General features: G+C 50.4%; 1 protein-coding gene across 1 annotated transcript in view; it reads right to left on the bottom strand.

The window, feature by feature from the left end:
• TLK2 (tousled like kinase 2) overlaps positions 1-14,637 on the bottom strand; it is an 83,920-nt gene that overhangs the window by 15,603 nt on the left and 53,680 nt on the right. The window contains exons 11-15 of the mRNA XM_008073173.2: positions 13,965-14,117; positions 11,051-11,117; positions 9,939-10,036; positions 8,421-8,502; positions 4,813-4,904 (exon numbers count right to left, since the gene is read on the bottom strand). Coding sequence (XP_008071364.1) covers positions 4,813-4,904; positions 8,421-8,502; positions 9,939-10,036; positions 11,051-11,117; positions 13,965-14,117 — 492 coding nt within the window. The remainder of the gene's footprint in view (positions 1-4,812; positions 4,905-8,420; positions 8,503-9,938; positions 10,037-11,050; positions 11,118-13,964; positions 14,118-14,637) is intronic.

Raw genomic sequence — 14,637 nt, 5'->3', positions numbered from 1 at the left:
TCCAGTCTGGGTGACAGAGTGAGACTCCAACTCGAAAAAAAAAAAAAAAGAAAGTATTTCTATACAGCTGTACAATGTGTTTCTGTTTTAAGTTAAGTGGTATTATAAAAGCATCAAAAAGTTAAAAAAATTCACTTTTTACTTCTGAAGTAAAGAAGTTACTTCAGTTTTTTTTACTTCTGAAGTAAAGAAGTTACAGTAAGCTACGGTGCATTTAGTATTGAAGACAAAGTCTTTTACAGTGAATCCAGCCTAGCCCAGTGCACAGCGCCTGCCTATGAAACAGTCCCAGGGGCCACACCCGTGTCCAGGCCTTCCTACTTAGCCCCTCACTCACGGCTCACCCAAGCAGCTTCCAGTCCTGCAAGCTCTGTTTATGACGAGTGTCCTACACAGGTGACTGTCTGCCAACTCCTATGCCACGTTTTTACAGGGCCCTGCCTACATTTAGACAGGTTTAGCTAACGAATCCTTGCCAGCATGTTCTAACCGCCCAAAGTGTTCCACACAGTCGCAGGCTGCCCAGGTCTACTACCAGGTCTACGCGATGCAAGCTTTGATGGTCACACAACAAAGTGCCTGGTGACAAGTTCTCAGAATTTTAAAAGAACAACGGAAGGTGTTTATACGATATAATTACCGATCATTCATCAAGTATTTAGCTCTTCTTTGCAAAGAGAGTAGCTTGAATGTCTTCTATTAAGTGTTCCGATACCATCTGGGTTGGAACTTTTGCTATAAGGCAAGGGTCAGAAAGGAGAGACTTTCCACAGGGCGGCAAAATAAAGCCAAGCAGAGTGGCATCTGCTGACACCCGTATATCCCAATGCCTCAGAAACACACAGGGTAGACTCGAATCCAGAAAGTAGGGGAGGGCAGGAGGGGCAGGACCTGGGGACACTGGCTAACTGGGCTTCTCCTCTAGAGGCCACATCAGGCTGTTTCTGTTTCCTCTGATGCTTCAGGTCATCATCTTTGTGTTTTTCCAGGACAGGGGTGGGCACAGCAGCGTCAGGATGCACACGTGCTGGGAGTAGTGCACGGCTCCTGCCGCCGCTCTGCCCCCACCTGCCCCAGCATCGCCTTGGCCCCCCCCAGCCCTGGTGTCACCATCACTAGACAGGACACCCACGGCACGTCCGGCAGAGGCTGAGCAAATGCGGCCCGGCCCGGCCCCGCTTGCCAGCGCCGCCCCACACCTGCGCTCTTCAGGTGACACCGCAGTCGGTCGGGCAGAGGGGGTGTTCCAAAGCCAGGCTGCGGACCCGCAGACGCTGGGCCACGCGGGAGCCTGCCACGCTTTGCCCTTCTGACTCAGCCTCCCGATCTCGCGCACTCAGGAGCACAGGCTGGGTTCTCCACCGAGGTACAGAAAACCGAGGAAGTGGAAGAAGGCAGGTGCGCGCGAGAAGCCACGTGTCCCGCGGAGTCCCCGCCAGCTCAGGGCATCCACGGAGCATCCCTGCAGGACACCCTCGACACTGCCTAGCTCAGGGCCGCCACCCTCACCTCCTGGGCTGATTTCGCTCCCAAGGGATGAGTGCACGATAAATACAGAAACTTTAAGACACCAGGAGGAACTCACCCACTAAAGTGGGTTCTGCTCTCTTGTAAGTGGATAATACAGTCAGACTTTCAAGATGAAAAACCATACAAGAGCATACCCATTCGGTATAAGTTGCTATTGTTATTATTGCTTTAAATCTGAGTCGTGGTCTCTTCTGTGGCCCAGGCTGGAGTGCAGTGGCACAACTGCAGCTTACTACAGCCTTGGCCTCCTGAGCTCAGTTAATCCTTCTGCCTCAACTTCCCGAGTAGCTGGGACTATAGGCGTGCACCACCATGCCCAGATGATGTTCTGTAGAGACAAGATCTTGCTGTGTTGCCCAGGTTGGTCTCAAACTCCTGGACTCAAGCAGTCCTCCTGTCTTGGCCTCCCAAAGTGCTGGGAATTACACGTGTGAGCCATTGCACCCGGCCAGATAGCAACTGTTTTTGTGGATGCCTTTACATGAAACTTTACTACTGCAAAATTTTAAAATTGTTGTTCGGGAGCGTTAAAGAAACTTGGGAACGCCCACTGCCATGTCCACAATGCAGATGTGCAACCCAATCAGTTTCTGTCTGGGAGGAAAGGGAGAGAGCAACGAAGGGGCAGGACAACATCCACAGCTCGACACAAGCACCGCCTTCCCTCGTGCATCTCTCTTCTTGACTCCAGGTGGACGGGGAAGTCGCCCCTTGAACAGAAGAGCAACAAGAAGGCCTTGCCGTCCTCACTATGCAGGGTTACAGCATCTTCGTGGCTTAAAGTGCTCGCCGACACTGACAAGTGCTGCTGTCTGGCTCAATGCTGAAATCTTTTTTTGAGTGGGAGTCTCACTCTGCCACCCAGGCTGGAGCGCAGTGGCACACTTACAGCCACCATAGCCTTGACCTGCCGGGCTCAGACGATCCTCCCACCTCAGCCTTCCAAGAAGCTGGGACCACAGGCATGCACTGCCATGCTCGGTTAAATTTTTTATTTATTGTGAAGATTAGGTCTCGCCAAGTTGCCCAGACTGTTTTTGAACCCGTGGGCTCAGGTAATCCCCTCACCTCGGGCTCCCAAAGTGCTGGGATTACAGGACTGAGCCACTGCGCCTGGCCAACAATGAATTCTTAAAGCACCCATCAAAACCCTGATGGGCTTGATAGAAGCCTCCTTTACATTCAGGAATGAAGGACAATTGTCAATTTGCCATTATCCACGGCCTGAAATTCATCGGTATGATTTCCTACCATGCTCTCCAAGAAAGGTGAGATGGAGGCCCCAAGAGCCCAGCAAGTCTCTGAGTGTCTGCCAACGAGAAATGTCCCCTGCCCAGAGGGCTCCATGGCCGGGAAGGCGCCAGGACCTCCCCTCTGATGAGGAAACAGTGGGAAGACACCAAGGCCAGTTGGAGCTGTGACAGTAGAGCCAGGACATGCACGACCACCCTTCAGGGGCTGCCTGGTGGAGCAACGCACAGAAGGACCCCATCCTCACCCTGGGACTCGCCGTGTGCCAGCCAGGTCACCTCCTGGTCTCAGAGGGCAAGGTGAGCAGAAGCCCACCTGCAGCCACCAGGCATCTATACCCCGAGGGCAACCCCAAGCTGGGTCCTGGGGCTGGAGAAGCACACAGGCTGCCCAGCCGGTCCCTTGAGGGCATCTTTCTAGACACTGGCACTCTGTAATCCCTACAGGGACCGTGCGTGTCTGGCTGCCATGACACATGGCTCCCTTCTTGGGCGCCTCCCAGCCTTTCCTGCTGTGTGCCAGACCCCATACGCCACATGACTTGAATGTCCTTGTCATAATGTGGCTGCTCCTAGAAGCATCTGGGTGGCAGCTGCTGTCACCTAAGTCACCCGCGCGGGCGCCCCACCCCGCCCCCTGCTGAGCTGGTTTCTCTTGGCCCAGGTGCCCTCCCCACCCGGCTACAACAGTACGGCTCCTGGGCCTGGCGAGCATCAGTGGACTGCCCAGTCCAGGCTGGAAGCCGCCTCCAAGACCGAGTCAGACTTGCTGTGGCTCTGAGTCACAACGTGGAGAAAAACGAGACCACCTGGGCAGAGGTCACGATGTTTATCCAATGAGCTGCCCCTTCCTCTTGGGAGCACCCGTCTAGGTCAGCACTGCCAGCAGCAGGGAGGTGGCATCTGGCCCCTGGGGGCCACCACAGCACAGCAGGTATGCGAGAACCCAGCAGGAGTGGACACAGTGCTCCGCGCCTTGCATGTCCCCACAGCCTGCACCCCACAGAGTTCCCCTTACTCCCCCCGCGGGCAACAGCTGGCACCTGTGGCACTTGAAGACAGGCCGCCTCAGAAAGCGGAACACTGAAGACTGCCAACTCTGAGATGGGCAGACTGTGATGGGGAGGAGAGTGCAGTGCCGAGGGGCTGAACCAGTCCAAAGGCACCACTGAGGCACACCAGGTCCCCCAGTCTAGTCCCTTCCACAAGAAAGTGACTCAGGTAGCAGAAAGCGCCCCCAGCTCTGACGGCTGTTTTTAGACACAATGGTCAAGTAGGATGAGAGCCTACGACTTTGGATTAAGGGAAGCCAAGATTTAAATACCAACCCGGGCTCGGTGGCTCAGCCTGTAATCCCGCGCTTTGGGAGGCCGAGGTGAGTGGATTGCCGGAGCCCGCGGGTTTGAGACCCGCCTGGGCAACTTGGCGAGACCTCATCTCTACAATAAATAAAAAAATTAGCCGGGCGTGGTAGCGCGCGCCTGTAGTTCCCGCTACTTGGAAGGCTGAGGCGGAAGGATCGCTGGAGTCCAGCAGGTCGAGGCTGCGGTGGCCGAGAGCGGCCACTGCCCTCCAGTCTGGGTGACAGAGTGAGACTTCAACTCAAAATAAAATAAAATAAAATAAAAATAAATAAATACCAACCCAGCCTTTATTTTTTTTCCTTTTGAGTTGGGGTCTCACTCTGTTGCACAGGCTGGTGTGAAGTCACAACCATCATGGTTCACAGCAGCCTTGGCCTCCTGGTCTCAAACTCCTGGGCTCCACCAATCTTCCTGCCTCGGCCTCCCAAAGTGCTGGGATGAGAGGTGTCATCTATACACTGGCTTCCAGTCATTTCTCAACTGGGACTCAATTCTGTAAGCATCAGTTTCCTCAGTAGTGACACTGAGAACATATTTGCTCTCCTAGGGCAGTTATAAGGATTAAGTAAAACAAAAACCAACATCCATGCACCTAAAGCTCTTAGTGCAATGCTCAAAGCACAGGGACTACTGAATTCAGAGAAACATGACACCCTAGGATCACTTACTTGTGGTAATTCTCCTTTTTCTCATCTCTCCAGTTTTTATTTAACTGGTGAATTTTCACAGCTACGTATCTTTGTTCTGTTAGATCAAAGGCCTGTAAGGAAAAGACAGAAGTTATATTCTGGACAGATGCTGACGAGACTTATGGGCAACGAACCCAAAGCTTGTATTTTCACACGTGGCATCGTCAGAGTCCAAAGTACATGAGTAAATACACCCAAGCAGCAAATGACAACACATCACGCACTCATTTCAGTGTTGCAGCCACCTTGAGACTGGTGATTAGACAGTTCAGTCTCCAGACACCCTGGCACTGAGGAGCTCAGACCAACACCAGGCCTCCGCCACCATCAGAAGGCTAGCCTAGACGGGGAGGGCTCCCAGCCTCCCCTGGACACACCCCTCCCAGCGGGCGCCCTTCCCCCATGGCCGCCCCCTGTTCTTGGGGACCCCACTGCAGGCCTCCCTGAGAGCAGCCCCAGAACACCTCTTGGCGCCACTGTTTACAAAGCAGCCCGAGTGTGGCACCCTGTTTCCAAAAAGAAAGACAAACACCCCAGCCCTGCCTTTAGGGTTGCCCCCAGGCGCGGCAGGTGAAAAGCAGTTTGTGACTCCAACAAAGCCTGAACCAGTCACCAAGTCGCTTCTCCGATACCGTCCGAGAGGACCGGGCTGCCCTGGAGCCCACCTCTGCGCCGGAAGCACCGTAGAGCGCAGGGGAAGGTGACAGAGATGCTTAGAGGAAGCTGGGAGTAGACCATGACTTGGGAAAGTAGTGTTCCGATACAATCAGGGACTTCCCCCACTCAAGAGAACTTTTCCAATCAAAGCTTCAGGTCCAGCACTGAAGCGTCCACAAACACACAAAGGAAGCAACAGGCGCAGGAGCCGCAGCCCAGCACGCGCTGCTCCCGAGCCGTCCCCGTGTGCTCCCAGGTGACGCACACGTGAGACAGGGCTGCTTGCACAGGGAGAGGCTTCTCAGTCACACCAACTCCAAAGCAGGTGGCGAGGGTGCAAAGCCCTCTGCACGCAGCACATCTGACTTCATGGAAATGGAAGCCACTGCACTTGCCTTCCTTGGCGCACGAAGGCCACTGCAAGCTACCATCATGATACTATAACAGAAAACCACCTCAAGCCACAAGCAACCACAAATGCCACCCACTGGCGAGGGCGCTCGTGCCCTCCGGTGTCACTGTCTCCAACAACCTCCCATGTCCAAGCCCAGATGCTGTGGCCCACCACCGACTTAAGAAGGCACTTTAGAGAGTGCAGGACAGAAAGAGAATAACTGCACTAAGTGTGCACATCACTGCCAGAAGCATCTGGGCTTCAGAGGTGCTGAAACATGTGAAGAAATAGGACGATGGGATGGATCACTCCAAATAACCGGGAAGCACCAGGACCCAATTTTGATGACTTTGAAGAGGAATATCCTACTTCTAGGCATGTAACCTACAAGAACTGAAATCAGGGTCACTGTTTCAGAATCAGCCTATAAAAGAAAAAGAAATGAAAGCAGGGTTGTAAAGAGCTATCTGCACACCCGCAACAGGCAGGAGGCAGGAGTAATCTAGGCGTCCATCACAGAGGAAGGTATAAAGAGAGGTGGTCCCGCGAGAGAACATGACTCAGCCTTAGAGGAAGGAACCCCATCTCATGCCATAGCACAGACGAACCCGAGGACATTAGGCTAAGTGAGACAAGCCAGCCCTAAAACACGCACATGCCTCGGTCCCACGAAGAGTGCTCACATGCAGAAACAGTGTAGACAGAGGTTCCCAGGGACTGAGGGGGAGCTGGTGACGGCTACAGACTTTCAATTTTACAAGATGGAAAAGTTCTGGAGATCTGCTTTGCAACAACGCAGCTGTGCTGAACACCATGGAAGCACATGTTCACCAAGGGTTAAGATGGCACATTTCATGTTATCTGCTTTTTTAGCCACAAAAAAAAATTATGAAGGAAATAAACTAAATATGTGACACCAAGAGTGAAAATAAATGGAAATGAAGAAAGGGAGGAACAAAAGCACAAATTAAGGAAACAGAAAACAAGCCAAACAGATATCTGCTCAACAAAATACAAAGCTGATTCTTAGGGGGAAAAGAAAGGTAATAAAGACTCCGACTCATCCGTCACAAAATAACCATTTCACAGAAAAAAAAAGAGACACAAAATAACCATTTCACAGAAAAAGAGAAAAAACTAAGGTGTGATTTTTTTTTTTTTTTTTTGCTTTCTCACTTGCCCGATCATGTTTTTTAAAATCTTGATGAAACAAGATTCCCTAGAAAAGTGAATTAACAAAACTGCCCGAAGACGGGGAGAAACTCTGCCCAGACTGTGGTTTATAGAAGGAACTCTGGAGACAGTTGCTGCTTCCCTGCAGACCTGCTGGGCTGTGCAAGTCGTGCCACGGACTCTCATGGAGCCAACAGCCCCAGAGCAGGGCCAAGGGCTCAGCAGGGAAAAGAGAAGCACCACAGTCACTCCACAGAGCGAGAGCCAGGACGTAGGGCCTGACAAAGCCACTGGCACAGAGGACGGCCATGGCCACCACCCAAGAGCACAGATGGACACACGAAGGCACCACTGCAAGATCTCACAGCTGGTGCCGGGATTGTGACAGTGCTGCACAGAGCAGCGAGCACAGCTGGGCGGCACTGGGAATGCACTCAGTGCCCCGGTTGTGCACTTACACAAATTATATCCATACACAATCACGACAAAAAGCAGCCAAACTCGTCGTACTGTTTTCATCTGATATGAGAACTGTTGTCCTCAGGAGACTTCCCCATGTGACTTCCCATGGGCAGAACGAAAATCATAGAGTGAGGCCTGGACCTTGGGCAAGAGGGCTCCCCACCATGCAGTGAAGACCCCTTGGTGAGCCAGTCCTGCATTTCACAGTTGGGTGCCAGTAACACACGGAGACTTCATGCAGCGGTGGCTCCATGGGCAAGGCAGAGGAGCCCTCACTCGGGGAACCCCGTGTGGAGCGGTGGTTGCCCATGCCCTGCCTGCGGCTGGCCAAGGCCCTCTGAGCCAGGACACTCTTCCAGAACACCAGCCCTGGTACGTGCTAGCAAACGTCCCAGGTGAGAATGTTTCCAAGCCAAAAGCAGGTATCAAGCAGGAAGTAACTCTGACACATCTAATCTGTACAAAAAACAAAATCAATAAAGGAAATACTCATTTCTTTTTTTTTCTTTAGAAAACAAGATGTGTCAAGAGGACAGAAAAGCTCCCATAGTAGGAGGGGACTCAAGGGGGTTGCTCGGAAATACTCATTTCCAGCAAATGTGGATGAGGCAGAACTTACAGAATCAGAATAAAAGTCACCACGGCTCTGCCACACTGACACGAGTGCCTTGTTTTGCGTATCTCTAGCTATTGATTCCTCAGTCTGAGGACAGGGTGAAATGCTGTGGCCTGCTGAGTCACCAGGGTGTACTGGAGGCCATTTCCCCAGACACAGGTTTTTACAGTTCTCGAGTTTCAACCCATAGACCTCAGTACAGTTATTTCCATTCTAAGGGTTCTCCCAGTTGGTAACAGCCAAAAATCCCGCCCTTAGTAACTGCACCCAATTCCTCACACTTACCTTGTAAACTTCACTGAAACCTCCTCTACCCAAGAGATGTAATAACAAATATCTGTCATTTAGCGTTGGATGGTCTTTAAATCTGTGGAAACAGGGAATACATAACATCTTGAGACCAAGGACAATAGTCGTCCATACTTGCAAAATTTCCAGAACATCTCATTGTGGACATGATTCCAGGTGCTGCTAGTCACTAAGTCACACAGTTCCCAGAGGCAGAATGGCAGCAGCCGCCAGAGCACCCGGACTCAGGTGTAGTCCACTGTGGCCATGTTAGACCCATGCTTCCTCCTGACCTCCCTCCCGTCCTGCCAGGCTATACACTGGGGACAGGGGTCGATGAGGCTAGACTGGGGATTCTCACACCGCGCTACCTGGCTCCCCAAGCCACTCAGAGCCACCTGTTCCCACCACTTCAAAACACAGACGGTGAAACTCCAAGACGTTTGACATCCCGTCCCACATGCCATGTGCGTGCATTATCCTCTCTTTAACACAGAAGACCTAGAACACGACTGCGTGAGATTCCACCTTGTACAGTTTCCTGACAATATGACTACAAAATGACAAATTCCAGCAAAAGTAAACTTTAAAATATTTTTACCTAGTTCCTTAAACGGTCTCGTCATTAATCCTGAAATTACTTTATTTTGGTTTTGAGAAAGCGGCATGCCTGTGGGGCAGACACCATCACTGTAAGGTAGTCTGGACCAGAAAGCTCCAGGCTTGGCTTGTTGGGCTATGCTGGCCACGGATCCCTGGTCAACCTGACTGCATTTCCCTAGAAGGGCTTCCAACCCGCATATTAAGGTGGGTGTATTGAAGGATGAATGAGTGAATGTAAGGGCACTCAGCCCTCAGCTCCTGGTCTGACCCAGAGAGTGCTCGTAAGCGCTCCCTGCTGCCGTCCGACATTGTACAAAGGCCAGGCCCACGGCTGACATCAGCCAACCAAGGGACATGACCTGTGCTAAGTGAAGGTTTCCGGGCCAGGAAAATGGGGGAAGGACAGGCCACTCCTGAGAGCCCACTCCTGAGAGCCTGCCCACTGGCAGTCTCCTCTGCCTGGTTCCAATCCTCTCGAATGACTTGCATGCAAAGATGGGTGTTAGGCTATGATCAATGTGCTCAGTTTAAGAGTCTGACTTAAAACCTCAATACTGGAAGGTCATTCAGAAACGTAGTATCATCTCAACCCAGTATTTCTTCCAGAATCCACACTGGGGCTCAAGCTTTCTTCCTTGAGTTCTGGAGGTAAATCTCAAGACGCAGGCATCCCAACCATTCACCACTGCGAAACTGCTGTTTGACCTCTACTCATGTAAAAATGCTGCAAGCATACATAAATGTATTTACAATGTAAATCTCATATGCGTATGTACATCGAAACCAAAGCAAACCACACAAAGCTTGGAGTCATTTCCAAAACTCACATTATGCAAAGCATCATTCCAGACCACGCGACTTATGTTGGACAGCCCTTAGCAATTTCCAGCCCAACACAGCCCATGTGCTTACTGTGAGTTATCTTCATTGTGTATCCGTTTTAGTTCCCTGATATGTAGGTTTCTAACCCTTTCTAGCCTTTCCAGCTCTGCCTGGATCTCTGCTTCCTCCTAAAGAGAAAAGGAAAGAAACAGCTCAGAACGCATGGAGCATCATCTTTGGGTCTCATTTCCAAACCGCAGTAAAAATTTATCTTGTGAAGCACTCATGGAAGATGCTATGCACCGAAAAACATTTATCTTAAGAACTAGAACTTCAGTCATCAAAATAAGCCCATAAAAAAATAACAGAATTCAAACCACGCAGAGGAGAACAGTGGAAAAGTCAAAGTCTTCGCCCTCTTAATCCCCCTCCACAGCCCCTTCCCGGAGGTCACCGCTCTCAAGTGTCTTGTGTCCGTTTTCTGAGGTGTTATGTGCATATACATATAGGCAGGCAAACTCTTTTTTGTTTTAAACAAAAATCAGGTTTTCTTCCTTAAGTGTGGAGTATACTTGGTGCCTTAAGGTCTACCTATTCAACAACATCCGAGAACCCAGTGGAAAAACAGATATGAAAACCATGATGTGAAATAAAAAACCAAGACACATATATCAGCAGCAGTCTCGTAAATCCTCACCGACAAGCGTCACCCTGAAAGGCATCCCTAGTACTGTACGGGCAAGACATCTCGGGGAACACCACCACTACCAAAGCCTATGCTAGGCACCTCTGGGTGATAGGCTGGTTGGCAGGAGGCCTTCGCTTTTGAGCTAGTTTAGTTAAGAAACGAGTGCTGCTGTGGGGTCTAAAATACCACGGGAGTCTCCACAGCGTGCAGGGCCACCTGCTCTTGTTGCATATCTAACTTCCCTCTGAAGATAAGCCACGGGGAAGCCTTATTATGTGTACAGAGTCATCTGCTGCTCCATCTCTCTGGGGAAGGAAACGTGCTCACCAGGTGCTGGAACTGACTTGGAAACTCAAGGCAGGAGCCCTACCACTGGGCCAGTGTGGTAGTGGCAGTGTGAGCAGCCACACTAGACTTCTGCAACTGTGGTACGGCTGTCACACCAGCCCAAAAAGCCTCAACAGCCAGGGTCAGCAGATACCCTGCTCCCGACAGGGTTGTGAGTCACACCCACCTTTTTAAGATGGCCTAGTCTGAGTTTGAAGATTTCTTCTTGCTCGTGGTATTCTGCTAACGTTAACCTGAAAAACAATGGTAGAAATTTCAGCGGAAGACTTGACACCATAGTCTGCCTATTCAAAGAGACATGTCCAAGTATGCTGTGAGGCATATTCAGTCTGTGATTTATTAGGTGTGATGTGAAGGAAGGACTTCGGAGTCAGAAATCTAATTTGCAAAAACAATGGAAAAAAATCAATGAGCCACATTTGGGCACAAGATGCATTTTATTCCACACATCACTCAGATAAAAACCCATCAGGAGAGAGAGCCAAAAACTGTGTCGAAAAGCCTTTTTAAGGGCAAAGCAGTAAGCCAATGGACTTCATTGCTCATGCTCACTCTTAAACCTTGATACTATAAAAACAAAGAGAAAGACCCAGCAGCAGATCAGAGTCAGCCCCGCCATGTGACCTTGGGCTAGCAACTTCAACCTCTGAACCCAGTTTCCGGAAAACACAGCCAGTGGTAATGCCCATCTAACAAAGCCTATGCCTAGTACGCAAGAAAGTGAAAATACCCAGAAAGAGCTAGTCCAACTGGCTCCGGGGGGCTGCTGGGCAGGCATCAGCACGTCTCTCATTCCACCCACTCCACCCCCATCCGCAAACCCCAAGGACGAACACGTGAGATGTGGTGCCCTGTCCTCCAGCTCCACCTCACCTTCTAGAGCACACACACCTTGGAGCTCAGATGTCACTGTTCAGACATACTCTAAGCAGCAACAGGAAGAGGAAACACCCACCCTACCAACCAGGAAGGGCTACAAAGCAGAGCCCTGAGGCACAGCTCAAAGGAAACAGAAAGACACGAGCAAACCCATCCGCTCGCGTCCTGCGCTCCTCTCTTCACGGCTGCACAAACAGCTCCTGCCACTGCTCCGTTTCACCCCCGCAAACCGTGGAGAATGAAATTTCGAGGCTAAGACTTCTCTCCGGCTCAGGAACCTGTTTCTGATTCACACCAGGCCTCCAAAGTCTGTTTCTGGCTTCTGCTCAGAGGTGAGAGCCAAGTCACAAATGCTCTAATTAAAACCTGGACTGAAGGCGCTTCAGCAGGGACTGGACACAGGTAGGACTCCAGATGGCAACTGATCACGGGCACACACTAGCCTAGACTGAATTCTAATTATTGTTCTGTGGCAAAGAAACAGCTGGTGTCTTCGTTGTCCCTCCTACGCCGATGGCTTGTACACTAGCATTCAGTAATTTTCAAGTAATACTAGAGGGGAAGTCCCTCACAAAACCAACATAGGAGCCGTGAAAGAAGATAGCGCTCTCCAGTGACTCTGCCTGGAGAATGCCTTTCTGATCTGAGCCCCGACTCTGGACTTGTTAAAGAAAATATTTCATGTTCAGATTTCAGTTTTTATTTTTATTTTTTTGAGTGGGAGTCTCATGCTGACGTTCAGGCTGGCATGCAGTGGCACGCTCATGGCCACCGCAGCCTTGACCTGCTGGGCTCAGGCGATCCTTCTGCCTCAGTCTTCCCAGTAGCTGGAACCATGAGTGTGTGCCACCACGCCTGGATAATTTTTTAAAATTTATTGTAGAGAGGAGGTCTTGCCAAGTTGCACAGGCTGGTCTTGAACCCGTGGATTCTGGCAATCCTCTCTCCTCCACCTCCCAAAGTGCTGGGATTATAGGCATGAGCCACTGCACCCAGCTAGACTCCAGTTTTTAAATCCTCGGAACTGTAAGAGTGAAGCTTAGCTCACTATGTGTACTTCTATAACTATAGTTAACATAATTATTAGTTTATTCATCTGTTCATCTCCTAAACAGACCGTGAGCTCTCAAGGCTGGGTGGGGTGCATCTTTTAGCTCTGTATCCCAGAACAGAACTGTGTAAGATAAGCCTTGAACACAGACTAGCTAACTGAGCATCAAGGAAAGGGCTTCCTGGCACGAAGGCCTGGCACCAGGCCACCTTCTCACTGACAGGAAGAAGACATGCTGCTGGGACACCATGAACTTCTGACAGTGATGTCACACGAGGATTAGTGCATTTGAAGTGCATGCAGCGTGGGTAAGTATGTTTTTGTGAACTGATAGGAAAACATACACCAGGCAAAAGATAGAGTTGTCAGTAAGTTATGTAACATTATACCTTCTATTTGCAGCTAGCTTTGAACATGAAACTTTCTTTTAACTAAAGAGAAAGGAAGAAATGAATGGAGAAGGAAGGCACTTGTGCTCCAATTTCTACTCCTCCTATGTAATCACTGCTCACTGGCAGACAAAAAGACAACTGACTTAAGATACTGGTGTTTTCCTCAGGTTCCCAGAACAGGAAAAAGCTCTGGTGAGATCTCAAGATCTGGCTCATGGGGAAAATGTCCTTTCCCTAAAATAACAGTTGTGCATATATGTCTATCTGGCTTACTCCTAAGTTTGCAATTGTTAACTAAGTGCCCTAAAGAGCATTCGTCAGCCCAAAATAGGAGCCAGGCCATCCCAGAGGATACTGCCAGCATGCCGGGACCACCTAGAGCGGCACTCAAGTCATAACAGCATTTCAACAGAAAGAGGTCTTACTTGTTACAAAGTGGCCAAAGGCCCAAGCTCAGGTGAAGTGACATTACTTCTCCCTATCATTCAGACTCTCAAATAAAGGGCAGGACAAGAAAATCAGCTAACTTTCCACACCATGCATGCAAGTTGAACAAATCCATTAGTCACTGCAGAGAAAGCGCAGGCCCGAGCACCCTTGCCACACCGCACCGCCTCCAGCGATTCAGCAGGACAGCTGTGCCTGGGGGTGGGGTGGCCCCTCGGAGCTCCCGCCAGGGAAGGGTTCGGCGGGATCCCTGTATCTGGGGGGAGTGGGGAGGCTCCTCAGCGCTCATGCCAGGGATGGACAGGACATACGTCTCGCTTTCAGCTCCGTTCGTCTTGCTCTTCCGCTGCTTCTGCTCGCTGGTAGCCGGAGGGGCCTGGCCCATTGCGGGAGGTTTCCGCTTTGCTAGCATTTTCCTTTGCCTTTCTATCTCTTCCCTCTGGGAATTTATCCTTTCCTGTTGCCTAGAGACACAAAAGATGTTGTACAGAGGCAGAAAGTCAGACATGTGAGCATAGCTATGGAGTAAACATAAATCATTCATCACCGGCATCACCTGCTTTCAGAAAAATAAGCCCCCTTCCATGAAGCAGAGATTTAACTTCAGGTTGAAAGTGCTAAATAGTTGGTGAGAGATTTTTTTTTTTTGGAGGGGGTGAATTTGTGCTTTATTTATTTATTTCTTTACTTATTTTTTGAGATGGAGTCTCCCTCTGTCGCCCAGGCTGGAGTGCAGAGGCACACTCACGGTCACCACAGCCTCAACCTGCTGGGCTCCGGCGATCTTTCCACCTCAGCCTTCCAGGTAGCTGCTGGGATCATAGGTGTGTGCCATCATGCCCGGCTAATTTTTTGGTTTATTGTAGAGACAAGGTCTTGCCAAGTTGCCCAGACTGGTCTCGAACCCATGGGCTCAGGCAATCCTCTCACCTTCACCTCCCAAAAGGCCGGGATTACAGGAGTGAGCCACTGCACCCAGCGAGT

This window comes from Carlito syrichta, unplaced genomic scaffold, assembly GCF_000164805.1.
Source record: "Carlito syrichta isolate Samal-C Ts95f unplaced genomic scaffold, Tarsius_syrichta-2.0.1 Scaffold315709, whole genome shotgun sequence".
NCBI lineage: Eukaryota > Metazoa > Chordata > Mammalia > Primates > Tarsiidae > Carlito > Carlito syrichta.
Note: the sequence above shows the minus strand (reverse complement) of the source record. Positions and strands in the feature narration are given on the sequence as shown.